This window comes from Girardinichthys multiradiatus, chromosome 5 (assembly GCF_021462225.1).
Source record: "Girardinichthys multiradiatus isolate DD_20200921_A chromosome 5, DD_fGirMul_XY1, whole genome shotgun sequence".
NCBI lineage: Eukaryota > Metazoa > Chordata > Actinopteri > Cyprinodontiformes > Goodeidae > Girardinichthys > Girardinichthys multiradiatus.
The window spans coordinates 9,455,533-9,483,368 of NC_061798.1; the positions used below are offsets into that span (position 1 = coordinate 9,455,533).

At 41.9% G+C, this 27,836-nt stretch overlaps 1 protein-coding gene across 1 annotated transcript; it reads left to right on the forward strand.

Moving 5' to 3' along the window:
* jpt1a (Jupiter microtubule associated homolog 1a) lies at positions 1–27,641 on the forward strand. The gene is made up of 5 exons (XM_047366817.1): positions 1–220; positions 7,504–7,646; positions 21,601–21,698; positions 25,972–25,999; positions 26,344–27,641. The coding sequence occupies exons 1-5, from the start codon at positions 165–167 to the stop codon at positions 26,475–26,477; spliced, it is 459 nt and encodes a 152-aa protein (XP_047222773.1). The 5' UTR covers positions 1–164; the 3' UTR covers positions 26,478–27,641.
* The last annotated feature ends 195 nt before the right edge of the window (positions 27,642–27,836 follow it).

The following is a 27,836-nucleotide window of genomic DNA, read 5'->3' on the forward strand; positions in this document are numbered from 1 at the left end:
GTCAGGCTGGGTTTCCTGCTTAGACTGCAGGCAGGTGGATGCTGATGCTTCGGAAACGCTAGCTTGTTCAGGCGATGATGAGGTGGTGAAGCATTGTTTTAACAAGTGCAGTTTGCGTTTCTCCTAACAAGTTTATTATTAGCGTACGGCGTTTTTGTGCAGAAATGACGACTACCACGACATTTCAGGGGATGGAGCCCGGTGCTAAAAGCAGTTCCAGGTAAGTAAAAGGCTTCGTTCAAACCGCTGTGAAGCCTTTAGCCCATAAGTTCAGCATCCTGACTTTAACAACGATGCAACGTAGATTTTACGAAATATATATATATATTTCTGAAGCCTTGCTTCTATATTTAAGTATCCGTTTTAAAATGTTTAAATGGCGATAGAAAAACAAACCGGCTGTTTGGTGATTCATGATTGAATTTTGCCATTGATAACCATAGCTAGCAACTTAGCATGCATGGACCATCCCTTTAGAAAAAAAAAAAAATCCACTCAACTAACAGCTCGGTAATAACCCTCTGACGGCCTCTTACATCTCCGTGAATGTGCAGCATTTTCCTAACTGTGAGCTGTCGTGTTTACAGTCTGAAAAAGGCTTTGCACACCAGATCGGTCACTCCATTAGGGTGGGGTCTCGGCTCATTTCAGATCAGTTGTCAAGACGACAGCTGATGTAGAATCAGTCTGCCCAGCATGTTGCCTGATTATACCAAGGGCCATATTACAGCTGGCCACACCTGAAGTTCAAGCCGAGGCACGTGGAAATTGTATTTCACATAAAGGTTTTGAATTGATCTGGGTCATGATTACTGGTCTACTTACGCAACAGAAATATAATCACAGAATAAGGTGAATGTAAGAAATCCTGGTCCTTAAATCCTGAAACCTTTGCGACCGTATTACCACGTAATAACGATGTTATAGAGGTAAATGTCTGAGACCTGCAGATTTACCATAGAACCAATGTACAGCGTTGCCTGTGCTGTAAAAACTAGCATTGTTAAAATAATAGTAACCCAGTGTAGCAAATAAATAACGAGGGTTAATGCGGACCAGTGTTGTTTCAAACCATTTCAGATGTCAAACGGGTCAAATTCACATCATTTTGCATAGAAATATACAATTAAATAAGTATATTTCAAATCAAGGCAGGAGTGTAAAAGAATGAATTAATGCAGCAGGCCACAACTGTTCAGCTTTACATTCAGAAATGTTTCCTAAACACAGATGAATCACAGGCTATGTAGATGCCACACATTAAATGGAAAAATACAGTAATGGATATAATTATTTGTATCAAGGCTTTCAAAAGCAAATTTTAGTGATTCCAACAATAAACCCTAATGTTTGAATGTTGTTATAGTAAAAAAAATATATGACCATTTCCGCTGTCTTTGTTCTGCACACACTGAGCTCAGCTAACTTTATTTCACATAATAGTCATATCAGAAGCACATGTGATGCTATAAAGCTAAAAGTATACTTGCTGTATCATTCTAATTAGTTGAGTGACTGATATAAAAGAGTGCTTAAAATCAACGGCCCTGTTCAAACCTGGTACATGTGATCTGCCTTACGGAACAAAGTTAGTTTCACCTAGAAATTCTACTTTTGATTATTCTAGAAAATCATTTGTGCTGTCAAGAAGATGTGTGTGCTTCCATGAGTCCAAGAGTGAAACATCAATCCATTTGTGGAGAACAAGGTTGCTTCTCATGCAAGAGAGACGGCTTACTCACAACACTGCCTAAGGCTACTGCCATAAAGAAACAGTGAGATCAAAATGTACTACAAGAGTAACTTTTTCCAACAATCCAGGCAAAATTTAGCAATGATCGGTGCATTTGTCAGCAGGATGGAGTGCTGTATCAGAAGTCAAAAGTAGTAACAAAGAATATAACTTAAACATTTTGAACTGGTGGCCATGAAACTCCCCAGATGTTTAACCACACGATTACCTTGTGATACATTCTCAGAAAGCTGGGGGATTACCAGAAGACAACAAAATGGGTTCAGCTAGGTACACCTTGATAGTAGCGGGTTGGACTCCCTTTTGCCTTCAGAACTGCCTTAATCCTTTGTGGCATAGATTCAAGAAGGTACTGGAAACATTCCTCAGAGAGTTTGGTCCATATTGACATGATAGCATCACACAGATGCTGCAGATTTGTCGGCTGCACATCCATGATGCGAATCTCCCGTTCCACCACATCCCAAAGGTTTTCTATTGGATTGAGATCTGGTGACTGTGGAGGCCATTTGAGTACAGTGAACTCATTGTCATGTTCAAGAAACCAGTCTGAGATATTCGTGCTTTATGACATGGTACGTTATCCTGCTGGAAGTAACCATCAGATGATGGGTACACTGTGGTCATAAAGGGATGGACATGGTCAGCAACAATACTCAGGTAGGCTGTGGCGTTGACAGTTGGTACTAAGGGGCCCCAGGGTGTGCCAAGAAAATATCCCCCACACCATTACACCACCAGCCTGAACCGTTGATACAAGACAGGATGGATCCTTGCTTTCATGTTGTTGATGTCAAATTCTGACCCTACCATCCGAATGTCACAGCAGAAATTGAGACTCATCAGACCAGGCAACGTTTTTCCAATCTTCTATTGTCCAATTTTGGTGAGCCTGTGCAAATTGTAGCCTCAGTTTCCTGTTCTTAGCTGACAAGAGTGGCACCCGGTGTGGTCTTCTGCTGCTGTTGCCCATCTGCCTCAAGGTTTAACGTGTTGTGCATTCAGAGATGCTCTTCTGCATGCCGTGGTTGTAACGAGTAGTTATTTGAGTTACTGTTGCCTTTCTATCAGCTCGAACCAGTCTGGCCATTCTCCTCTAACTTCTGGCATCAACGAGGCATTTGTGCCCACAGAACTGCTGCTCACTGGATATTTTCTTTTGTTTTTTTTAGGTTTTGGGCCATTCTCTGTAAACCCTAGAGATGGTAGTGCTTGAAAATCCCAGTAGATCAACAGTTTCTGAAATACTCGGACCAGCCTGTCTGGCACCAACAACCATGCCATGTTCAAAGTCACTTAAATCACCTTTATTCCCCATTCTGATGCTCAGTTTGAACTGCAGCAGATCGTCTTGACCATGTCTGCATGCCTATGTGATTGGCTGATTAGAAATTTGCGTTAACGAGCAGTTGGACAGGAGTACCTAATAAAGTGGCCGGTGAGTGTAGGTTGCCATCAGTCCATACTTCGAGGAGTCCAGACTATTGTTGAAAGGTAAGATCCAGCATGCCAGAGCAAACGGCAGAGGTTATGAGTAATGGTTAATACATTAAATATTAACTGTTCAGAATCAGCTTTATATGTTTGTACAGACAAACAAGAAATTTAAACCCGGTAAACTTTGCTCTCAATTATAAAGAAAATCTTCTTTTTAAATGTACATATATACACACTTGACTTTACAATGTAATATAATGTGAGATCAGTCCAAGTGTGCATGGTGTTGTTGTGGAACTCTGACGACTGTCAAGTGTTCATCAGAGAAACAGCCTGGGGGAAGAAACTGTCTTTGTGGCGGCTGGTTTTAGCGAACAGTGCTCTGTAGCGGCAGCCTGAAGGTAAAGCTCTGAACAGTTTATGTTCAGGGTGTGTGGGGTCTGCAGAGATCTTTCCTGCTCTTTTCCTGACCCTAGACCTGTATAAGTCCTGGATGGAGGGAAGGTCAGCCCTGATGATTCTCTCTGCAGACCTGATTGTTCGTTGCAGTCTGGACCTGTCCTGTTTTGTGGATGAGCCAAACCACACTGAGATGAATGAAGACACAACAGACTGGATTGTGGCAGTGTAGAAGATGACCAGCAGCTCCTGTAGAAATTGTACTTCTTGAGTTGCCTCAGGAAGTACAGTCTCTGCTGTACCTTCTTCCGAACATTGTCTTTGTGTGAGGACCATCTCAAGTTTCGAGAAATGGTGGTTCTTAGGAACCAGAAGTGGCCCACAGCAGACACTATATTGTTGAGGACGGTGAGGGGGGTATGTGGGGGTGGTGTTTTCTGTAAGTCCACCGTCCTCTCCACAGTCTTGAGTGGGTTAGGTTTCCTGCTCTCGGTGGAGGTGGACGCTTTTTCTCTGTCTCCCGCACCCCTCCCATATCTGCCCTGCTTCAGCTCTGTGTCTTGTCTTTTTTTTGGAGCCTCTTTTTGCACATCTTCCAAATTCTTCCAAATTATGGATTTGGTCAGCTGGTCTCTCAATGCAATTGATCAAATTTTCTCGACGAGAAGACAGGGGTCGGGAGAGCCCACTTGCCCGGACGGGACATTTTTCCCCGAATACACGATGGACTCCTGGCAGAAGTGGAGGATTGTGTGTCTGTCGATAATGTCAGTCGAGGATGTGGAAGATGTGTATATAATTGGATGTTTGATATCAGGATTTCTGCTTTTTGGAGTCAGCGGTTACCTGGCATATCGGGAAATTCGGAGCATGTCAGCAGATGTTCTGGCCATTGTAAGGCTGCCTGGCATGTGTGATTGGATCTTCAGAGCAATCAACACTCAGAATGAGATGTTACGTGAGCTGAATCGCAGACTGGATGTGATCCTTATACAGGATCGCAAGCGGGTTGCGGTTCCTGGACTCAGGGGTGAAATGGTATAAATCTTGGAGAAAGTTGTTCGCTTGGATCTGGCAGAAAGACCAGGAATTTGTCTATTTGGATTCGCCTTTGAGAAGCACCAGTGAGACTCTCAAGGCTGACGGAAAATTAAGAGTCAGCCTAACCCAAATAATTATTGTTTTTCTGAATCTGGCTCCCCTGCGTGGCCTTGATGGCTGGCTATCTTCAACTTCTCCTGGAAGTTATGTAAACATGACACTCTGCTCCCTCTGCCCTCTCCCTTCCCTGAGGACACCTGTGGACCTGCTCAGAACTTGGCCGGTTGATGTACATTCCAACGAACCATCAAGAACAATGGCCTCTGTGACAGTGCTTCATGGACTTACTTGCACACACTCACTAGCACACACACACATGCTCAAGAGAAACATATGCACCCCTCACACCACCTTCACCGTTCCCAGCATGATGTTGTTTTGTAAATTTGTTGCTTCTTTGTGCTGAGGTTTTTTGCAATCTCAAACTGTATCCTGCTAAGGATAAGGTGTGAAATATGATTTTTTTCCCCCTCTACTTACCTAATGTGGCCTCTTTTCTGATCTAGCAAGGGCAGCGCCTGTGAGTGGGCAGCAAAGCCTCAGTGACCCGTCCCCCCATTGTCTTGTCTTGTGTCATGATGTATGTTTGGATGGGTTGTACTGGAATTCTAATTTCCCCTCGGGGATCAATAAAGTATCTTTGAATTGAATTGAATTGAGTTCTGACCACACCAGTGTACCAGCCAATCCACTCCCTGTCTGTATGCAGACTCATTACTGTTCTGGATCAGTTCAGTAACAGTGGTGTCATTTGCAAACTTAAGGAGTTTCACAGTCGGGTCTGCTGAGGTGCAGTCGTTTGTGTAGAGGTAGAAGAGGAGTGGGGAGAGAACACACCCATGGGGAGCGCCAGTGCTGATGGTTCTTGTGCAGGAGAAGATGCTCCCCAGCCTCACCTGCTGCTGCCAGTCCTTCAGGAAACTGGTACTGGCGATGAGCTTCTGGTGGAGGATATCTGGGTTGATAGTGTTAAAGGCCGAACTGAAGTCCACAAATGTCTGGCGTACATCTCTGGGTGGTCGAAGTGTTGCAGGATGAAGTGTAGTCCCAAATTGACAGCATCATCTGCTGACCTGTTGTTCCGGTAGGCAAACTGCAGAGGGTCCAGCAGAGGGCCTGTCGTGTCCTTCAGGTGCTTCAACACCAGTCGCTCAAAGGATTTCATGACCACAGACGCCAGAGTGACAGGCGTGTAGTCATTTTATCCTGTGATGGTGGGTTACTTGGTTACTGGCATGATAGTAGAGCTTTTGAAGCAGGAGGGAACTTCACAAAGCTCCAGTGACTTGTTGAAGATCTCACATAAGTTTGATGGTTTTGCTGATAAAAGCCTTTAAAATGCTTTAATTATTCTTTAGTATATCATAGATACATAAACATCATTTACAGATTAAGGGCAAAAAGCAAATTTGTGCCAATGCAAAATTTCCAGCCATGACTTTAAACGCAACATGGTCTGATTGAATTTGATTGCATCACAGTCAGCTGTACTGTGCAATAACTTCTTGTTGCTTCCCGTCTTCTTGTCCCCTTAATTTAAATGCAATTCCAACGTCTTTTTATAACTATATAACTATAGTCAAACGCTCAAAACGTTTTTTCAAAGTGTGCTAAGAGCAGTCATTTATTATTTATAGCAGAAGGGGGGCGAAGTCCCACAGTGTGTGAAGGAGGTGTAGTTGCTGTAATGCGTGGTTTTACTAATTCAAAATAAAGACAAAATGATTACAGTGTTGACATGTGATTAGTGTTTGTATTGGTAATTGTAAACATCAGTCTCCTTGTGTATTCCCATGAAAATTTAGATTTGTACCTTAACTTAGAGTTTCAAAAAACTGACAATATTTCCAAATCTGCCATGTTCCATAAACAAAACATTTAGCTGTAAACCATTCAGACTTCCTGTTGTCTGCTGAAGTTGGCTTCAGGTTAATTTTTCTTCCAACAGTGAGACTAAACTAAGGCTAAGTTTGAGCCTTCTTCTCTTAGTAATAACTTCCACACCGAAGAGTTGATGTTTTTAGTGCAACTTCTTATGTATGAATTGTTAACTGTTTGGAAAAATGTTGGATTTTTAGGTTTCGAAGTGACAGGTCAGTGGTCAAGCTGAAAGTCATCTGGGTGCATCTTTAATACTAATCCGTATGTTCCATCAGAAGTCAGCTTTTCCTGTAAAGGGCCAATCAGTAGTAAATCTAAAACTAAATCAATCCTCCATAATAAAATCCCTCGTACTTGGTCTACAAATGTGTGCCGTTAATTTTAAAAGACTAAAGCTATAAGTTGTTAGTCTTGTATGTAGCATTTATTACCAGTCAGTCAGTCATTTTCTATAACGCTTCCATAGTGGGTCGCGGGGAAGCTGGTGTCTGTCTCCAGCAGTCTATTGGCGGGAGGCGGGTTTCACCCTGAACAGGTCGCCAGTTCATCGCAGAGCAACACACAAACAACCATGCACACACTCATTCATACACCTAAGGGCAATTTAGAGTGATCAATTAACCTAACAGTCATGTTTTTGGACTGTGAGAGGAAGCCGGAGTACCCAGAGAGAACCCACGCATGCATAGGGAGAACATTGAAACTCCATGCAGAAAGACCCCCTGCCGCGACTCGACCCCGGAACTTCTTGCTGCAAGGAAACAGTGCTACCAACTACGCCACTGTGCAGCCTTCATTGCTTTTTATGTAATTTCTCTTGAATAATTGGGTTTATGAAACATTCTTTAAAAAAAAAAAAAAAATCATATAGAATTGAAAAACAAAACAGAAGGATCCAACATTTGGTAGCAGTGTCTGTGATCATTTTCCAGGGTTTTGCGCCCTCCTGGTGGCGGCTCCAACATTTCTCTTGGGGCGGATGGGGAGAAGCCTCCCGTCAGGAAAAACAAGATGGCCTCCAGTGTGTTCGCAGAGCCGGAGGACCCTTACGCCAATCGAAGGAACAACCCACCAGGTATGATCTGACTTACTTCCTGTTGCTTTTTGTCTATTTTCCTCCGGCCTTAAATCTGTAGTAAAGATTTCTTTTTGCTGCCTTACTTTTATGAATGGTGGCGGAGTAAGAGGTAAGTGGGAAAAAATAATTCTTTGCTTGTTTTGAGGACCGAATGTTTTCAGTTTTAGCCTCCCCGCTTCTAACAAGCTCAATAGACTGGAATAAAAAACAGTCTATTGAGCTGGGTGAGCTGAGCTGGGTGGTACCAAGTTCCTTTCTTTACCTGTCGGTTTTTCTTTAAGCTGTATCATTGCTTGATTCTAAGTAATCTAAGTATTTCTGTTGATTTAAGCCCCAACAAATCCATGGCATATTACAGAGTTTAGGACACAAGTTAAAACATGTATTTGTAAAAACAATATAGAGATCCATTCTAAAACACAGTGGCTTTGGTTTCCTTTATGTCCCAGTGGTGGAATTTCCTGTCCATCAACACCACAGTAAATACCAGATTATCAATGTAGGTCAGTAAGACTCAGCCCTCTCACGTGTACAGTTAGTAAGAGCTGGGTCATTGTTGGGTGCGTGTTAGCTCTAGATGAAAATTAGACGTTCTCCAGAGGAATTCACAATCCGCTTGTTGAAATTCTTCGCACACCAGAGGGCACACTTCACTTTAGTTTCTCTCGTTGCAGAGGTTCTCAAAACTACTTCCAACTACATACAAATCTTATAATTTTAAGGTCCAGAACATTTACGACCTTTAATCAAAATAAATGCTTAAAGGTTGTTTGTGACCCTCAGCTTCTTTATTAGAGCACTATGATTTTATAAAAAAAATTAACCAAACACTTGATCAAGTTAATGGCTTAATAGTTGGTTGCTGTTTTACATAGTGTACAACAAGTGAGGTGGAAGGGACAGAAACCCAGAGACAGAATACGAGGCGAACTCTCAACAAGCTGCCTAAACCCGGGGCACTGTGAAAGTATCTCATGTTGTATAGAGTAAAAAGTAGAGTTAAAAAGTATCTGATTGTATAGTTAATGTATAAAATATTGTAAATGGGGTTAATTAAATGTTCTCAGTATGCTCCTAAAAATCTACAGGTCAGTTTTTAAGTGTTTCTCTAATAAAATATTACTAATGATTAATATGAAAGTTGGGAAACTACCCGTTTTGTAAAATGAAAGTGCATCAGATCTGATTTTTCTTTGTACTGCGATTTCTGCAATAGTTTTGTTCTGACTTGTTCTCCAGTATTGATGTTCCGGATGTTTTTGTTATTTTTGAACTGCTGAACATCCCCACTTTAAAGACTGACAAAATGACTTCCCCATTTCCTTTAATGGTTAGAAATGTCCCACTGGTGAATGTAGACGTTTTTTTTACATATTTATGTCCTATGTCAGTAATTTCTGTTTCAGCCATTTTTCTTGTTGCAGACTTCTTCTAGCTACAAACGAAACTACTCTAATACTTTGTACCAAATGATGACGGATAAAACATTACTAACCTCTGCTGTGGATATATAGTTTTTATTTAGGTGTGTCATTTTAGTGTTCATCTCAGTTTGAGTCTTTCCTTAAAAAGCAGTAGTCTATAACATCCAGTATGGATGGTCACTGAGGAGCACAAACCTTCTAGAACATTTTCAGAGAATATCATCTGTCAGGCTTAATGGACACTGAAACTTTTACCCATGACTGACATTTCTCCTTTTTCCTCTAACCTCTTGCATTTAACTATAGAACTATAGCCTTCTATTGTGGCAGTATTTACTTCGCTGTGGCCGTCAAACCATTTCTCAATTCCCTGTTTTACTTCTCTTTTCATTCAAAAAAAGGAAGTTAGTGGGAACTTGATTAAATGACGTCAAAAGGGATTTTTTAATCTATTTAATCTCTTCTTGTTTTCAAGACCAAGGATTCTTGCACTGACACTCAGAAATTGTCTAAGGTATAAAATTAAATTGACAAATTCCAGATAGATTTACTCAGCGCACATGTATTAAGGTTACATTTACTAAAAAATAAAAACCTCATACACTTATATTCATCATATCATGAAATGGTTCAATATTTTTGTCACTCATTTCAGAAAGTGTAACTGATATGTTATATTGATTCATTACACACAGAAAATAAATAAAGGAAATAATGATTATGGCTTACAGAGAATGAAAACGCCAAAATTTAGTGTCTCAGAAAAATAGAGTATTGTCAAAAAGTTAAATACATAAAAAGTTGTATGGACGGAAAAAGTGTGGTAGGAAAGGGTGCACCACCAAAAGGGATAACTGCAGGAGAGGATTGTCAAGGAAAATCAAGAGCCACTGTGCACAGACGAATCCAACACATGGGCTACAAATGTAGCATTCCTGGTGTCAAACCATTCCTGAACCAGAGCATCTTACCTGGTCTTAGGAGAACAGTAACTGGACTGTTGGTCAGTGGTCCAAAGTTTGCATTTCAGTTGGAAATCAAGGGTCTAGTGTTCAGATGAAGAGTGGAGAGGTACAGAATCTACGTTGCTTTAAGCTCTGTATGAAGTTTCCACAGTCAGTGATAATTTCGGGTGCCATGTCATCTGCTGGTGATGGTCCACTGTTTTCTGAAGTCTACAGTCAATGCAACCATCTACCAGGACATTTTAGAGCACTTCATGCTTCCTTCTGCTGACAAGCTTTATGGAGATGCTAATTTCTTTTTCCAGCGAGACATGGAACCTGCCCACACTGCTAAAGGTACCAAAAACTGGTTCTAGACCATGGTGTTACTGTACTTGATTGGCCAGTTAACTGGTCTGACCTGAACCTTATAGAGCGCAGGTTTCAAACTCAAGTCCTTGGGAGCTACTGCCCTGGAACCTTTAGATGAATCCCTGCCCAAGCACACCTGGAGTTGGAGACCCCTGCCAGAGACAATCTATGGAGTATTGTCAAGAGCAGGATGAGAGACACCAGAACCAACAACACAGATGATTCATTTCAAAGTAACCTGGGCTTCTATTACACCTCAGCAGAACTACAGGCTGATTTCCTCCATGCTCCGCCGCATTGATGCAGTAGTTCAAGCATCAGGAGCCCCAACCAAGTGTTGAGTGCATAGAAATGAACAGACATTTCAGAAGCCTCACATTTCTGTTTAAAATATCACTTTTATTGAAGCCAAGGACCACAGGGCTTAATGACTTCAGACCCGTCGCCCTGACCTCTGTGGTGATGAAGTCCTTTGAGCGTCTTGTGCTCTCACACCTAAAAGACATCACTGACCCCCTCCTGGACCCCCTGCAGTTTGCCTACAGAGCCAACAGGTCTGTAGATGATGCAGTCAACCTAGCCCTTCACTTCATCTTCCGGCAGCTGGACTCCACAGGAACCTACGCCAGGATCCTGTTTGTGGATTTCAGCTCTGCCTTCAACACCATCATCCCAGCTCTGCTCCAGGAGAAGCTCTCCCAGCTGAGTGTGCCCGACTCCACCTGCAGGTGGATCACTGACTTCCTGTCTGACAGGAAGCAGCGCGTGAGGCTGGGGAAGCACGTCTCTGACTCCCTGACCATCAGCACCGGTTCCCCCCAAGGCTGTGTTCTCTCTCCTCTGCTCTTCTCCCTGTACACCAACAGCTGCACCTCCAGTCACCAGTCTGTCAAGCTTCTGAAGTTTGCGGACGACACCACCCTGATCGGACTCATCTCTGATGGTGACGAGTCCACGTACAGATGGGAGGTGGACCATCTGTTGGACTGGTGCAGCCAGAACAACCTTGAGCTCAACGCTCTAAAGACAGTGGAGATGGTTGTGGACTTCAGGCAGAACCCAGCCCCACCTGCCCCCATCACCCTCTGTGACTCCACAATTGACACTGTGGAATCTTTCCGCTTCCTGGGAACCATCATCTCCCAGGATCTCAAGTGGGAGCCAAACATCAGCTCCCTCATCAAGAAAGCCCAGCAGAGGATGTTCTTCCTGCGGCAGCTGAAGAAATTCAACCTGCCAAAAACTATGATGGTGCACTTCTACACAGCCATCATTGAGTCCATCCTCACCTCCTCCATCACCATCTGGTACGCCGCTGCTACAGCCAAGGATAAGGGCAGGCTGCAGCGTGTCATTCGGTCTGCTGAGAAGGTGATTGGCTGCAGTCTACTGTCGCTCCAGGAACTGTACACCTCCAGGACCCTGAAGCGGGCAGGGAAGATTCTGGCTGATCCCTCCCACCCCGGTCACAGACTCTTTGAGACTCTCCCCTCTGGCAGGAGGCTGCGGTCCATCCGGACCAAAACCTCACGCCACAAGAACAGTTTTTTCTCATCTGCCACCAGCCTTGTTAACAAAGCCCAGAAACCACCTTGACACTCTCCCTTTCACCCACACCCCCACTTTTTGCTGACAGGACACCTGTAACTTTGAACTCTATGCGTTACATTAACGCTCAGCTTGGACTCCTGCTTTACTTGCACTGCCATACTTGCACAATGATCACCTGCACTGTTGTATTGCTCTTGCATCTTATACTGCTCTACATTTACTCTCACTCACTTAAAACTGTGCACATATATTTATATTATATTGTAGATATGTTTATACTGTTTAATTTGTACTGTATTGCACCGACTACGCCAAAACAAATTCCTTGTATGTCCAAAAACGTACTTGGCAATAAAGCTTTTCTGATTCTGATTCTATTGATGTTTTAATATTCTGAGACAATGAATTTTGGGTTTTTATGATTTATTTTTTGGACAGTAGGCAGACAGGAACGAGGGGCAGAGAGGAGGAGACATTCTGCAAATGTCGCTGGGTCCGGGACTGAAACCCGGGACGGTCGCATCAAGGACTATAGCCTCTGGTCACGTGCTTAACTCTTACACTACCAGTATGCTCTGCGCCATGAGATTCAAATTTGTACTGGTATTGATGAGGATGTCTTTGTTTGACCTTCAGTATTGGATCAGGACAGCAATCAAAACATTTTGTGACCAGAATCAGTCAGTCAATCAAAATGTCCATTTTAAACACACACTACTAACATGCATTGGCCACGACTGAAGGTCATGAAGTCTTCTGTGACTAATTTGTTCTCAGTTTATATCCACTTCTAACTCATCCCAGTAAAGTTTAACATCAGAGAATTGTGGTGGAACACATCATGGTTGTGTAGATGCTAAAACTCCAAGCTGTACAGCTCAAAAGACACTCTCATATACAGTACTTATGATCAAAATTAAACACTTTTACATGCTTTGCAAGTGGGAAAACCTGCAAAATCGGCAGTGTATCAAATACTTGTCCTCCCCACTGTATCTTAGTTTATAGACAGATGGTGAGTTTATAAAATACATGAGATATAATACAAGGGACCAGGTAAGATTCCAGATAAATGTAAGCATGTGAAACAGCTTCACATAACCAGTCTAAAAGGCGCTGAGCAGACAGCGGCTGTCTTGCAGAGTTTTCTCTGTAATGTAGAAACAGACGCTGGTTGTAGCCGTGCGCGCCACATAACATGAGAACGTGCACGGGACAGAGAAGATGAGGCACAGTTTCCTCCTCAGAGTTATGAGGCAGAGGATAGAAGCCATTCAGAGTTACCACTTTGGCTATGAATGAGCTTGTGATGCTTTAGGTATAAAAGCAGGATTAGGATATAGCCCAACTGTACTGCCATCACTCTGTATTCTAAAACATGAAGGAGCAACAGAGAGCGCAGATATTCACTCCCTCTCTTTGCAGATGTCAGAATTGACAGCAGTCCTGTTTTAAATGCCAGAAATGTAATTAAAGCTGTAAAAGAAGCCGCCTGTGCACCCTGAATTATGCGCACGACTTCCTGCGGGGGCCGAGCTTTCCTAAGCTGGGTCAGTGGCCAGACCCAGAGACGCTGGCCTATCTCTGGGTAGCTCCTGATCACCCCTCCCACTTGGGGAGTGCATCCTTCTATGGCAGCCGCCACCGGTGGCCTGACCGCAGCTGCTGCAGATTCAGGAACCAGTGAATGCCTATGCTCTTGGGGCTATAAGAATGATTGAAAAATGGTTCCTCTCGCACCTGATCCAGGAACAGGGAATTGGGGGAACACGTAAAATCTGTTACCACGGACTATGAGCAAAGGTGTCCACTTTTAATGGCAATCCAAGACAATCCAACATGTTGAATATCGCCGATTTGAGGTCCAAGTGGTCCTGACGTCCTTCCTAGTAGACTAGATCACTCTTAACACATCACACACAGCAGGAACAAATTAAAGCTGTGAATTAATCTGAGGTTTGAGTACGACAGTGTAAGACACACCGTCAAGCTCAAGTAAATACCCCTCAAAGTGTATAAATTCCCTACAGTGTGAAGCATATAAGGGGGGGCGATTCACGCCTATTTTAAAAAGTACATTTTGAGGTCCGTCTATGTCATCACAAAGACATATTTAATGTTAACAACTCGTTTTATTAGATTAAAAAGCCTTTGATGAAATTCTGATAAAATTAACTTGATATATATATATATTTTTTCTCTTTAATCGAATTAATAGCTCACAAGATTACAGTCTTAACTACTGTACATGTCTTATCTCCTTTTGTTTTCTTGAAACAAGCATTCCCAGCAAAGGGGATTTGCACATAAGGTTAAAGAAGCTCTAAACTGACCTTGGCTTTATTCCTGTGGAGTATTACCCAAGAAACCGTAGTTTCTTATCGTTACTAGTGTTTCTGATGGTCAATTTGACTGTTGAGTTTAGGTTGAACAAGGATTATAAAATAATCAGACTATATTTAATCTGACTCATTTCATAAAACATATTTAGAACTAGACTTTTACTCTTTGGACATAAAAGTTCACAGCTTTGTCACAATCTAAACAGAAGGCAGGCTTTTACTGTTGTCTGCTACAGTTTTCTCTTATGCTTTTATAGCAGTAACATTTATACACTCCTCAGCCTCACTATAAAAACACCTAACATCTATAAATGAGGCATCATTTCAGCTCAAGCTCAGTCAGATTAGATGGAGAGTGTTTGTGAACAGCTGTTTTCAGATCTTGCCACAGATTCTCGATCGATTTAGGTCTGGACTTTGACTGGGCCATTCTAACACATGAATATGTTTTGTTTTAAATCATTCCATTGTAGCACTGGGTTTATGTTTTGGGTCGTGGTCCTGCTGGAAGGTGAACCTCTGCTGTTTGCTGTGTCCCCAACATGGCTTCTGGCAAACTGCAAACGGGACTTCTTATGGTTTCTTTTGACAATGCCACTCTTCCATAAAGACCATGTTTATGCAGTGCACGTCTAATAGTTGTCCTGTGGACAGATTCCCCCACCTGAGCTGTGGATCTCTGCAGTTCATCCAGAGTCACCATGGGCCTCTTAGCTGCATCTCTGATCAGAGCTCTCCTTGTTCAGCCTGTAAGTTTAGGTGGAGGTCCTTGTCTTGGTAGGTTTACAGTTGTGCCATACTCTTTCCATTTCTGGATGATGGATTGAACAGAGCTCCATGAGATGTTCAAAGCTTGGGAAATCTTTTAATAGCCTAAGCCTGCTTTGAACTTCTCCACAACTTTATCCCTGACCTGTCTGGTGTGTTCCTTGGACTTCATGATGTTTGCTTCCCAATATTCTCTTAACCAACCCCTGAGGCCATCACAGAGCAGCTGTATTTGTACTGAGATTAGATTACAAATAGATGGACTCTATTTGGTCATTGGCAATCATCATGCACCTTCAGAAGGCAAATTGGTTGCACTCAGAGTAAAGGTGGCTGAATACTTCGCACTCTTCAGTTTTGTGTTTGTAAAAAATGCTTTAAATCATGTGTAATTTTCGTTCTACTTCATAATGGTATACCACTTTGTATTGGTCTTTCACATAAAATAAAAAAAAAAATCAATTTATGTTTGCAGTTGTAATGTGACAATATGTGGAAAAGTTCAAGGGGTGTGAATGCTTAGAATACAGAGACTTTCATGGAGGTGTGAGAAAAAAACCTACGCAGCAAAAAATGAGCACATCTGTCTTTGTTCAAAATTATAGTTATGAACAGATCTAGTGTGACAACATCTAATGTGAAAGTAGTTTTTAGGAGTACAAAAATGTCCCCGAAGCATATTAGAAAGTGAGTGGGACATGTAACAAAGAGTCTTAGTCAGAAACCAATAGCAGACAAAATAAAGGTCATCATGTCAAGTCATTACACCCAGATTCAGATATTTTTACAATTTTCTGAATGTATGGGTTGTATTTTCCCCTTTACTTCACTCTATACTTGCAATTGTCACAAGGAAACAGACCCTTGGTTATGGTCAAAACACCCAGAGCGACACTTAACCTTTTATTAGCTTTGCGGAGACAGACTGTTAGAGCTGAAATTTTGGTGTTTATACTTTTGCAGTTTGGTGATTTCATAGCCAAGTAATTCGTGTATGAGAAGGACCTTTCATACAGACAATTTGTCAGATTATACTCGCTAATTTACAGTAATTAAAAAGAATGGTCTGCTGGATATGTCTCTACAAGCTTTGCACACCTGTTTTGGGGTTTCCTACCATTCTTCTCTGCAGATCCTCTCATGGTCTGTCAGTTTGGATGTACAGCATCAGTAGACATGTTCAGGTCTTTCCAGAGATGTTAAATGAAGGTCCAGGATCTGGCTGGGCCACTCCAGGACATTCACAGACTGAACCTGAATCCACTCCGATGTTATCTCGGCTGTTTTCTTCGGGCTATTGTCATTTTGAAAGATCAAGATGTGGCCTCAGTCCAAGGTCCAGGGCCATCTTGAGGGTTTCTTGAAAAACTTTCTAAATTTGGCTGCAATAAAACATCTCTACATCACAATGCTGCCACCCCCATGCTTGGAAAAAAAGGAGTGTGATAGCCAGCTAATGAGCATTGACTATTTTTCTCCTGACATTTGGATATGGACATTTGGTTTGGAGTTTGGGCCAAAATATTAATTTCTGATTATATCAGTCAAACCAGGTGAAACAAAATTCTGTTGTCTATGTCTAAGGTAGTTTTTTAATGAATTTAAGCTGTCTGCTATCTCCATCTGGTCTTTCAACCGAAATGTCATGATTTACACATTTTTCCACTCGAAGTTCTGGGTGGGATTAAAAACATACGTCCCTTCATGTGCTGATCTGCAAGTGTCTGTATTCCTTCAGACATGATCTGTACTCACCTTGGACTCCCAATCTACAGTTGTGTTCAGGGGTGGAAATTAAAACATTTTCTAGAGCAGCCACAGTGGCTGTAAATTAAGTAGATTTTTATACTAGCCACTGCCACCCACTAAATGTGTAACATTTTTACATTTGCCTTGATCAGGCCTGCTGGGTCTTTTGCTGTCCTGGTGCTACACTTGGATAGCATGGTTGGGGTCAAAACCCTCAATCGAGGGGGTTGCAATCTGGAGGTCAGACAGCAGCTACCGAAAGTCTAGACCTTTGTTCACTTTTAACGAGCTTTATCACGGTTATTGAGACTGGAATGGCGAGGACTAGGTCCATTTGGCTGAGCACATCAGGGCACTGGTGTTATAGCATTTGATTAATCTCAGGCCAGGTTGTAGAATGGAGGGTGTTACCTTTTTGGTTCAATGTGTTTTTCCAATATCGTCCATTGGTCTGAGATGAGATTAGTTGTCACTCCTGAGGATTGAAGGATTTGCTTAAAATATCTAGTCAGTTCATTTATTGCTGCCTCCCCAAACTCTGCAGAAAGATACACAAATAGTACAATACATAGTACAAGACAGTACATGGATCACCAATGTTTAAATTATTTTAACATGAGGCCAAGACTTCAGACCCACCAACTCGTTTTCATGGAGACCACTGAAGCTCTTGTCAGCAAATCGGCTCTGCAAGTTCTCACTCAGACTGTCTAGTTTTCTAGACTCTCTGTTTTCCTCACTGAGCTTAAAGCCTTTTCATTGCACTGGTTCTGCTCTATGCGGGCTGCCAGTTTGGGGCCTAGCCAGTGGTATATCAGAGCTTAGTAACTTTCATACTATGTCTGGACCTCTCAACTTGTTTTGTATTTTGCCAGTACTGACTGGGTAGAGGTGAGACATCCATGCACTTCAGCTAGTTTCACCGTTAAGGCCTGAGTTGTAAGAGAGAGGTTGCTCAGGTGGGTTAGGCAGTCATGCATGAAGTTTGAGAACATCCACAAGCAGGATTTCCGGAAGGTTTTGAGGAAGTTGTGCAATTTGTGCTTCTGCACAGTGTTCATATCCACACCATCTGGTAGCTGAATCTTTAAAGACAACAAATAAGACAATGATAGGTCAAATTTATACACAATATTATTTTGACACTACACTGAAGCCAGTCTAAATGAAATAACCATTACTGACACGGTATTTTAGTGTAACCTGTTCTAGATACTTAACAAGACCTTGATGGCGTTGTAAAAAGTGATCATGAGCCCTGAACATATGAGTAACTCACTTAGTGCCTCCAACCCTTGTGGGTAAAAGAGGTGTCTGGATCTGAAGCAGAAACATTTTTCATAGAAGATCTTCTACTTTGCCAAAGCGCAACTCTTTACCTGAAGCTTTGAAAGCCAGCTGCAGGCGATGGACCATACAGTAATTCCAGGACATCATTGCCGTTCTTTGCTTTTAACCTGCTGACCACACCTCCTTGTTTCTGTGCCATCATTGAGGCTCCATCAGTTGCACATGCAACCAGCTTGCCCTGCCACTTATCGTCTCCACAGTCTTGTCATCAAACATGGCGTTGGTGATGCTCTCTGTGTCTGCCTTTTCCACTGCCTGTATTCCAACAAAGCTAACCTCCACCTCCCCCCCTTGCTCAGACATACAAGATTTCCTCCTCTGCCATGTCTGTGTCGGTTGATCCATCTGACATTATGCAGAGGAAACTGGCTTCTTCAATCTTTGCTTTGAGGGAGTTTCTCTCATCTTCAGTGATGTACTTCATAAACACTCTGGCTGGCTTCCTGTTTACACAGGTGCTTACTGTGTCTATTCCCTTCTTTTTAGCTAATATATACCGAAGGACAAAGAAATATTACACAGCATTTTCACGTGGGACTGGGCTCTCATAGCAGCAGTTTTCTTTGGGACCACATGTCCTTGAATGATGCATACCACCTCCTTGTGGCATGTAGACTATTTGTGGACATTCAAAGCCTCAAATCTAAAATTTCTTGTGCCTACAATGAAGCTATTAGTTTTGCTGCTGGAGAGCCATGCTTCAAAACATTGACTGGCTGCTCTAATAAAAAACGAGCCCATCACATAACTCACGTAACTCACAAAACGAGCTCATTTCAGTTTCTTATTAAGAAAAACGCTCTGTAACTTAGGGTTCTTCCCTTGACTTCTCTTGAGAAACTTTTATCTGCCGCCCACTTACTTACAGCAGAAGTGTAATGCCACATTGATAAAGTTACAGTTTAGTTTTTCTTCTTTTACTGACCATGGCACTTAGACCAGACTAGCAGCTGCTTCGATGCATTGCTGCCCCAAACAGGTCAGTACAAATTAAATGCTGTTTTTCTGTTCAAATTGATAATCCACCGCCGTGGCTTGTGCGTTGTTCAAATTTGGCCACATTTGGCTAGAAGCTGGGACTTATTTCCACCCCTGGTTGTGGTCAAAATACCTTCAGTCTAAGAAATACACAGCTCAAAAAAATAAAGGGAACACTTAAACAACACAATATAACTCCAAGTAAGTCAAACTTCTCTGAAATCAAACTGTCCACTTAGGAAGCAACACTGATTAAAAATCAGTTTCACATGATGTTGTTCAAATAGAATTGACAACAGGGGGAAATCTTTGGTGATTAGCAAGACACACTCAATAAAGGAGTGGTTCTGCAGGTGGGGACCACAGACCACTTCTCAGTGCCGATGCTTTCTGGCTGATGTTTTGGTCACTTTTGAATGTTGGTGGTGCTTTCACACTCGTGGTAGCATGAGACGGACTCTACAACCCACACAAGTGGCTCAGGTAGTGCGGCTCATCCAGGATGGCACATCAATGCGAGCTGTGGCAAGAAGGTTTGCTGTGTCTGTCAGCGTAGTGTCCAGAACCTGGAGGCGCTACCAGGAGACAGGCCAGTACACCAGGAGACGTGGAGGAGGCCGTAGGAGGGCAACAACCCAGCAGCAGGACCGCTACCTCCGCCTTAGTGCAAGGAGGAACAGGAGGAGCACTGCCAGAGCCCTGCAAAATGACCTCCAGCAGGCCACAAATGTGCATGTGTCTGCACAAACGGTTAGAAACAGACTCCATGAGGATGGTATGAGGGCCCAACGTCCACAAATGGGGGTTGTGCTCACAGCCCAACACCGTGCAGGACGCTTGGCATTTGCCAGAGAACACTAGGATTGGCAAATTTGCCACTGGCGCCCTGTGCTCTTTACAGATGAAAGCAGGTTCACACTGAGCACATGTGACAGACATGACAGAGTCTGGAGACACCGTGGAGAGTGATCTGCTGCCTGCAACATCCTTCAGCATGACCGGTTTGGCAGTGGGTCAGTAATGGTGTGGGGTGGCATTTCTTTGAAGGGCTGCATGGCCCTCCATGTGCTCATCAGAGGTAGCCTGACTGCCATTATGTACCAAGATGAAATCCTCAGACTCCTTGTGAGACCATATGCTGGTGCGGTTGGCCATGGGTTCCTCCTAATGCAGGACAATGCTAGACCTCATGTGGCTGGAGTGTGTCAACAGTTCCTGCAAGATGAAGACATTGAAGGTATGGACTGGCCCACCTGTTCCCCAGACCTGAATCCGATTGAGCATATCTGGGACATCATGTCTCGCTCCATCTACCAACGTCACGTTGCACCACAGACTGTCCTGGAGTTGGCGGATGCTTTAGTCCAGGTCTGGGAGGAGATCCCTCAGGAGACCATCTGCCGTCTCATCAGGAGCATGTCCAGGTGTTGTAGGGAGGTCATACAGGAACGTGGAGGCCACACACAATACTGAGCCTCATTTTGACTTGTTTTAAGGACATTACATCAAAGTTGGATCAGCCTGTAGTGTGTTTTTCCACTTTAATTTTGTGTGTGACTCCAAATCCAGGCCTCCATTGGTTAATATATTTGATTTCTATTGATGATTTTTGTGTGATTTTGTTGTCAGCACATTCAACTTTGTACAGAACAAAGTATTCAATGAGAATATTTCATTCATTCAGATCTAGGATGTGTTATCTGAGTGTTCCCTTTATTTTTTTGAGCAATGTATATTGGTGAAGTACATGGGTATGAATTTCCAAAGGGACAAACTGACCCACTGTTGCTCAAATCCTCTGGTCATCTGATGGGTTAAAACCACCATACATATGCTTTTCCTTTAAATGTTAGACACTGCGAGCTGGTAATTAACATGCATGTTGGTCTAACTCATTTTTAGATGCTTGTGCCTTATTCAATTATATATATTTAGTTTATGCTGTAGAGCAGTGGTGTCAAACTCCAGTCCTCGAGGGCCAGTGTCCTGCAGCATCTAGATGTGTACCTGCTCCAACACACCTGAATCAAGAGGTTGAATTGCCTCTTCAGCGTGCAGTCAAGTTCTACAGAATGCTACTAATGACCAAATTATATGATTCAGGTGTTTTGAAACCGAAGCAAATGTAAAGGTTGCAGGACCCTGGCCCCGAGTACCGGAGTTTGAATCCTGTGCTGTAGAGTTGGTTTAGTTTGACGATTTAGTTTTATGGTAGTTTCTGGGGTATGTTCATTTTGTCTCATACAACAATAAATAAATGTGAAAGGCTGATTGATGTTATATGTTGTTCTTCAATTATTGTTGCTCAATGCTGTAACTCTTGAGAAGCTGTTGGCTCTGCATCAGAAAATGTAAAGAATGCCAATAACGTCCATGTGCAGATGAGACTTTGCAGCTGCACAGCATACAGTGAATAGTCAGAGCCTGCATTCAACGTGATGGTTCTTATTTTGCCGATTTCTTGCTCTTGCAGGAGGGAAACCCACAGGTGTTCTGTGCGGAGAGCCGTCAGCCCCCCTGAGAAGAGGCATCAATCATGCCGTCAATCACGTTGGAGAGGCTCCTGCCATAGTAAGAATGTCCTCCAATTATCAGTTTTCATGGGCAAAAATAAGGAAGGGCAAACTTCCCAAACATGGAGGGAACTATTCTAGTCCTCTTTCACTATACACTTAAATCCAGAACCAGGCACCTTAGATGACACGAGGGGCTGAAAGCAGCTGGTGGTGGGACATAAAAGCATAAACAAGACTTGCAAGAAGTAAGGAGGTTCAATCAATATGATAAAAACTGTAACGCAGAAAAGTCAATTTTAGGATGTGTGGTTTGGAATCTTTCAGCACATAGAGGAGAAGATAACATGCAGAAACAGGAGAGAAAGAAGCACTTCTTCAAAGACTGGCCAAACTGCTTCAGAAGTGTAGCTACAACCATGAAAACACAGGTCCTCTGTTCAGAAACAAGGGGGACCTCCTGCTAACTGAACGTTCTCCTTAGGGCGATATTGATGGTGATTAACACAGATTTTCTTGAATCTTTTCTTTCTTTATTGTTACATAATGTCTCCACCTCCTGCTGAGAGCTTTAGCACTCTCAGTAACTAACAACATACATGAGGTTTGGGAGTTGAGGTCACTTAGTCAATCCAAGTGACCATGTATGTTACAGATACAGAGTGGGAATAGATGACACTTGAAATAAAATAACCTAGCAATTATTACAACCAAGCAGTCCTTGCACATGGGTATTGCTATGATGATTGGGATTACATATATTGTGCACCTCTACCAAAGAGAATAACCCCAAACTCAGTTTGTTGTTTCTTAGTGCAGTAGTAGTTATATTTTTTTGACACTAAATCAGTTTACTGGCAAGCTCCCTATGGATATTCAGTTACAGTAGAGTCCACTAAGCCTGGTTCTTTTTCAAGGCTGTGTTAGGATCATTAAAGCTGGAGGTTGTTGGAAATCATTTCAAGGATGAGAAATGCATCCTGCATTTGTTTGTTTACGTCACATTATTGTGCCAAGTTGTGCTAAGCTAACTCTTAAGCTAACTTTATTGTTCACTTTATTGATCGCTTCTCGTTGTTTGATGAGGTACCGAACTTTGCCATTTTGGTCTTTCTTTAATGTAAACAGACATGTGGTGCAGATGCAATAACTGTCACACATAGCTGCAAAAATAGAAGTTGGCTGAACAGTTTGTGAAGCATCAAAAATGTTATCCTTAAGGATTTTGTTTCTATAAATCATTCGGGGAAGAGTTTCAGCCATGTTATCTATTCAAGTATTGATTGTACCTCTGTCTCCTCTTCCTTTCTGCAATTTTTATTTTCTTTAAACATTTATCACAAATTTATCAGCAAAGAGACAGGCTAGTTTGGGCTTAGTATGTAACTTCCTGCTGTCAATAAAAAAGTAATTCAGCCGATTTGTTGTTCATACCGAACTTAAGAGATGACTGCAGCTGTGTTACTTCATGGACCCGAGCGGCTTCTTCTTGTGACACCTGTGGCGTTTGGATCACCTCTTGGCCGCGGTCTTCCACAGAGATGATGTTGGTGTAGAGCCACTAATGCCTGGGTGGCACCTTGGTGCCAGCTGGAACAGTCTTCTTGAGGGGTTATGAAGTTCAAATCAGTCTGACTGAGGACGCTTAATCCAGGTGTCAGACAGACTACTGTATTCTTTTTATTTGATGAGAATTTGTTTGGGTACTGTGGGAATAAATGATGTGGTGGTTGATGGAAGTGACTGAGTCATGCAGTCATATGATCATTAATATTCAGACTGAAAACTAAGAAACTGTAAAAAGGATCTGCGACAACCTTTTTTATGTAGTGAGATCTCGAAAGGGAAGTATTATTATTATTATGTAACAAAACAAAACCTGCATGGTCTCATGACTTTATTGTAATCAGGTAATAATAATAGTAGGTATTTGTTTCACACATTTTATGCATTGCAATCACCTGTGCAGCATATATTTCTCCAAATGGGTTCATTCTATGACCCTAACAGAAGGCATCACATCAGACTCTGCTCCAGTCAGACTCCAGTGGCTTGAAGGATGCAAGAGCCTCCTGGTGTTTAACGTTGTGTGTTGTGTGGAAGCTTGAGGAAAATAGAGAGAAGAATGGTCAGTAATTATCAAAACAATTACAATTAGGTAAATGTAACCATAATGGCTAAAATAGAGATCGTTTTCCCTCCTGTTTTTCCTTTTTTCCTAATAGGACACTTTTAACATGTCGAACTACCCTATATGTCGATCAGACACAGAAATGTCACTGGACTCAAGTTGTTTTTTGATTGGAAGTGAGAGATCTATGAAAAGACAGTTAAACAACTTACATAGAACAACTCTGGCTGGGCTACTCTAGTTATAGGATTTTAAACTTAAATCTGCCAGGAGTATCATTATTTTATATCAACTGTGCAAAAATGTATTTTAGATTTTAGGAGCGTATGAAAGTATATATCCACAAATCATACACAGTTACAGCACCACCAGTAAATGGTTTTGAGTTTTTTTTTTACCTATCTTTGTCAAAGTTGTTACACCAGAACACTAACTCGTGGGGCATAACCGTGCAAAATGACTTAAAATTAGTGGATCCTATAATGTCTTCATCAAGGCCTTTCTGCCCTGAAGAGCACCTTAGTTTTTCAAAGTTCACATCTGCATGGGACATCATCAGCTTGAATGGTCCCTTGATGAGCAGGTCTGTCATCTGTGGCTTTTTTGACACATATAATAGGAGGAAATGCAATAATTAAAAACAGCTGTAATAGCCTGGTTGCATAAGGGTATACAGCATTAAACTAAACGTTTTTCAAAGCACTTTTTGATACACTGTGCCACATTTTGACTTGGCAATATTTAACCTTTTTGCCTTTTTTTCACATCTTTGTTCAGTGCCATCTTCAGGTCGCTGCACAGATTTTCTGTTGGATTTAGTTCTGGTCTCTGGCTAAGTAATTCCAAAATTTTATCTTTTTGTCTGGTGACGCCATTGTTTTGTTGATTTGGGCTCAGTGTGACTCTAAAAGATGAAACCCTTCTTCATCCTCATCTGTCTAGCAGACACCTGGATATTTTAGGTCAGAACTGACTGGTGTTTAACATTGTTCGTAAGTTTACCCACCTTGGAGGGAGAAAATCTGAAGAAAGATAACCCCATAGCATGATGCTTCTAATCCCATTTTTCAGTGTAGGTTCGGGGTTTTCCATTGTGATGTTCAGTGTTGTGTTTGTGCCAAACATGCCTTCTGAAATTGTGGTGCAAAATTTCAGGTTTGGTTTTATCCCATCAAAACACAGTTGGGATTTATCCCTTATGTAGTAAAAGAAGCATATCATCAGAATATTGTATGGAAGCCTAATGGTAAAAGCTATGATTTACCCAAAGTGTTTGCAGAGATTGAATGGATGCGGAAACGCACAAATGAACCAGTAAAATCTGGACCCTGGTCCTCCTGTTATTAGTTCTCCATAATTAATTTGGTCACAAATCCTATTGTGCTGCTTTTATTTTGAAAGCGACCATAGTAGTTTTTCCAGTTTGGTCTCTGCACTCTAAATGTTGTGTGCACAATGAGGCACTGCCCAGATAAAGTACAAAACATGCTTGATACACCGGAAAATATCAGTGAAGGGGGGAAAGAGTAGGATTTATATAGAATGTAGAGATTTAGTATGACGCCGACAGCTAAGTGTTTATTTATGAAGTTGAAAGTAGTGGTGGAAAGTAGTTTGTTTTTGTAACCTGTAACCTGACTGATACACAATAAGGTCTTATTGAAGCCATCCAACCTCTCTGCCAATAATAGCTTCAGCTAAAGGGTGCTAATATCTGAAAAGGCCTGGCCTTTATATCTGGTTAATCAGCTTCACAATAGTTGAAGTAAGTGTGACAATAAAGAAGACTGACTCAAAAGGTTCTTCAACAAAGTATCTGTTTGAGAGTGTTCATGCATATGCAGTCAGGTAATCGTGGCTTGTTATTTTTCCAAAAACATTATTTCACTTTTAGTTGAATTACACAGAATGAATGTCACATTAAAGCTGGAAAAAGGTTTTGAATGATGGCCATCACACAAACCTGACATTTTAACAGAGATGTGAAATCCACTGTAGGTGGGGATTTGGCCTTTAACGTCACACTTTCTGTGTACTCAGAGGAAAGGCTTGCGCTGGTAATGTTTAGGCTTTGACTACAGACAGATAAAAAGGGGGAAGTGCTGTAGTCTGGACAGTTTTCTGAAGCTTGCTGTATTTTTTTAACTGCTGGAAGAAACTATATGCTGACCTGTTATCTCTCTGTCTCGTCTTTTTTTAGGATGGAGATAATTCTGTGTGTGGTAATGGTAAGCAGGTGTTTTTCCTCATTCCAACCAGTGGATTTCCCCTGAACAATCGTTTTAAGCACAACATGCATGCTAAAATCAGACTCTTTATTATAAGTGCATATTTTGTTGTTTATGATTTATCAATCAGTATTCATTTTTTTTTTTTTTTGAGAGATGCAAATAAACAATTAACATTAGATTTGTCCTGAGAGTAATTAAGCAGAAGCATGTTTAAGATTTCCACGAAGTGGATTTTACAAGGATGATAAAATGGAGCCTCTGCGGGAATCTAGTGGGTGTGTCAGGCTGTCGTTATCGTCTTGTTTTCTTAACAAACACATGACACGTCTCACCATGTTTAGAAAACATCGCAGCAGAACCAAATCTGGCTCCAGAGACGCAGGAGGAGCCCCCGCAGGCTGAGGATGCCGCTGCAGGTGGACCACCTGGCCGCCGAAATCCCCCAGGGGGCAAGTCCAGCCTCATCTTGGGTTGACCACACATCTCCTTCTCCTAACCTCCTCTCATCCCGGAACTCATCTGTTTGGTTTTCTCTTAAAAACAAAAATCGGCTCATACTTCAGGAACCATCTAAAGTCCAGCAGACACCCTCCTCCTCCTCCATATCCCCAAGTGCATTGTTTTGATACCTGTTTTTGGAAAGCTGTTTTTGTACTGTTTTTATTGTTTATTTTAACAGAAGCACTTTATGTACTCCTATTTTTATGGTTGGAAGGCGGCCTTTGCCCCTGAAATTAGCGCAGCCATAAAGGTGCAAGGCTCATATTTCTTACAGCAGCCCGTCATAAATCTCCTCAAATGTTACTTCAGCAGCACAAGCTCTGGGCAATTAGATCATATGTTTGAAGAACATAACAAAAACTGCTGTTTGTACTATATATTTTTTTTCCTTCCTTCCTGTCTTGCATGCTTTTCTGGTCTGTATGAATGTGAGGAAAACTTTACTGTGAAGATTTTTAATAATAATTTTACCTCTTCTAAGTTTTTCTTGAATTAGTGAAATTATTGTTGTATGGTTGTTGCATGAAATTGAAGTCTTAGTACTGAATCTAGTATTAATACCACACTGAAGCCACATACATTTTATTCTAAAAGATGTAGGAGGTACTTTTCATCCCATGAATTTAAATGGCAGCCACTAACCGTAGGTTATTGTAGCCCCACTGTTCCATGTCTTACATGGAAGTTCACTCTGAACTGCGCCACAATGCTAGCTAAAACTAGCTGAAACACCCAGATTTGTTGATGTTCTTGGTCCTGACTTCTAAGTGTATCTTAGATTTGAAAAGTGACCTTATGACAGCCCAGCCTTCCTTTCACCCCTTTTCATTTTTCCTGCTCAGTGGAAGTTTAGAACAATCGTTTTGTACATTTCACTTAACAGTATTCAGTCCATACTACCTGTGTACATGACTGCTGTGTCCACCAGCTGTCATTCAATAAAAAACAACAACCAAACATTTTAGGTAAATGATGTTTTTCCTGTGATGTGTTTACTTTGATCATTTCTCATGTGGGACATGTCTGTTTGCATCCTAAACAAACTGGTCATGCTGGAGGATGTAAGTCACTGCAGAAATCTGAAATGAAGAAATGGCACAAGTGGAACTGAACATTAAAGATCAGTTTTGACCATGAATTGGGCCCGCCGTGCGTTTTTTGTCTGCTTGTTGACATTTTGGTTCAAAAGAAATTCTGTCCAACCAGGGTGAGAGATTGGTGTGGGTTCTCTGTGTTCCGGGAGGATTTTACAGAAGGCCATAAAGTCTACAAGACAAGCACGCAGTTTGACAGTAGAGGGGAAAAGACCTACGGATTGATGAACGAACTGATT

What these genes read in the sequence shown, in the direction of transcription:
- jpt1a (XM_047366817.1), top strand. Translation starts at nt 165, where the DNA reads ATGACGACTACCACGACATTTCAGGGGATGGAGCCCGGTGCTAAAAGC. An exon ending in TCGAAGGAACAACCCACCAG is followed by an intron (nt 7,647 to 21,600) that starts GTATGATCTGAC and finishes TTGCTCTTGCAG; the next exon opens with GAGGGAAACCCACAGGTGTT. An exon ending in TTGGAGAGGCTCCTGCCATA is followed by an intron (nt 21,699 to 25,971) that starts GTAAGAATGTCC and finishes GTCTTTTTTTAG; the next exon opens with GATGGAGATAATTCTGTGTG.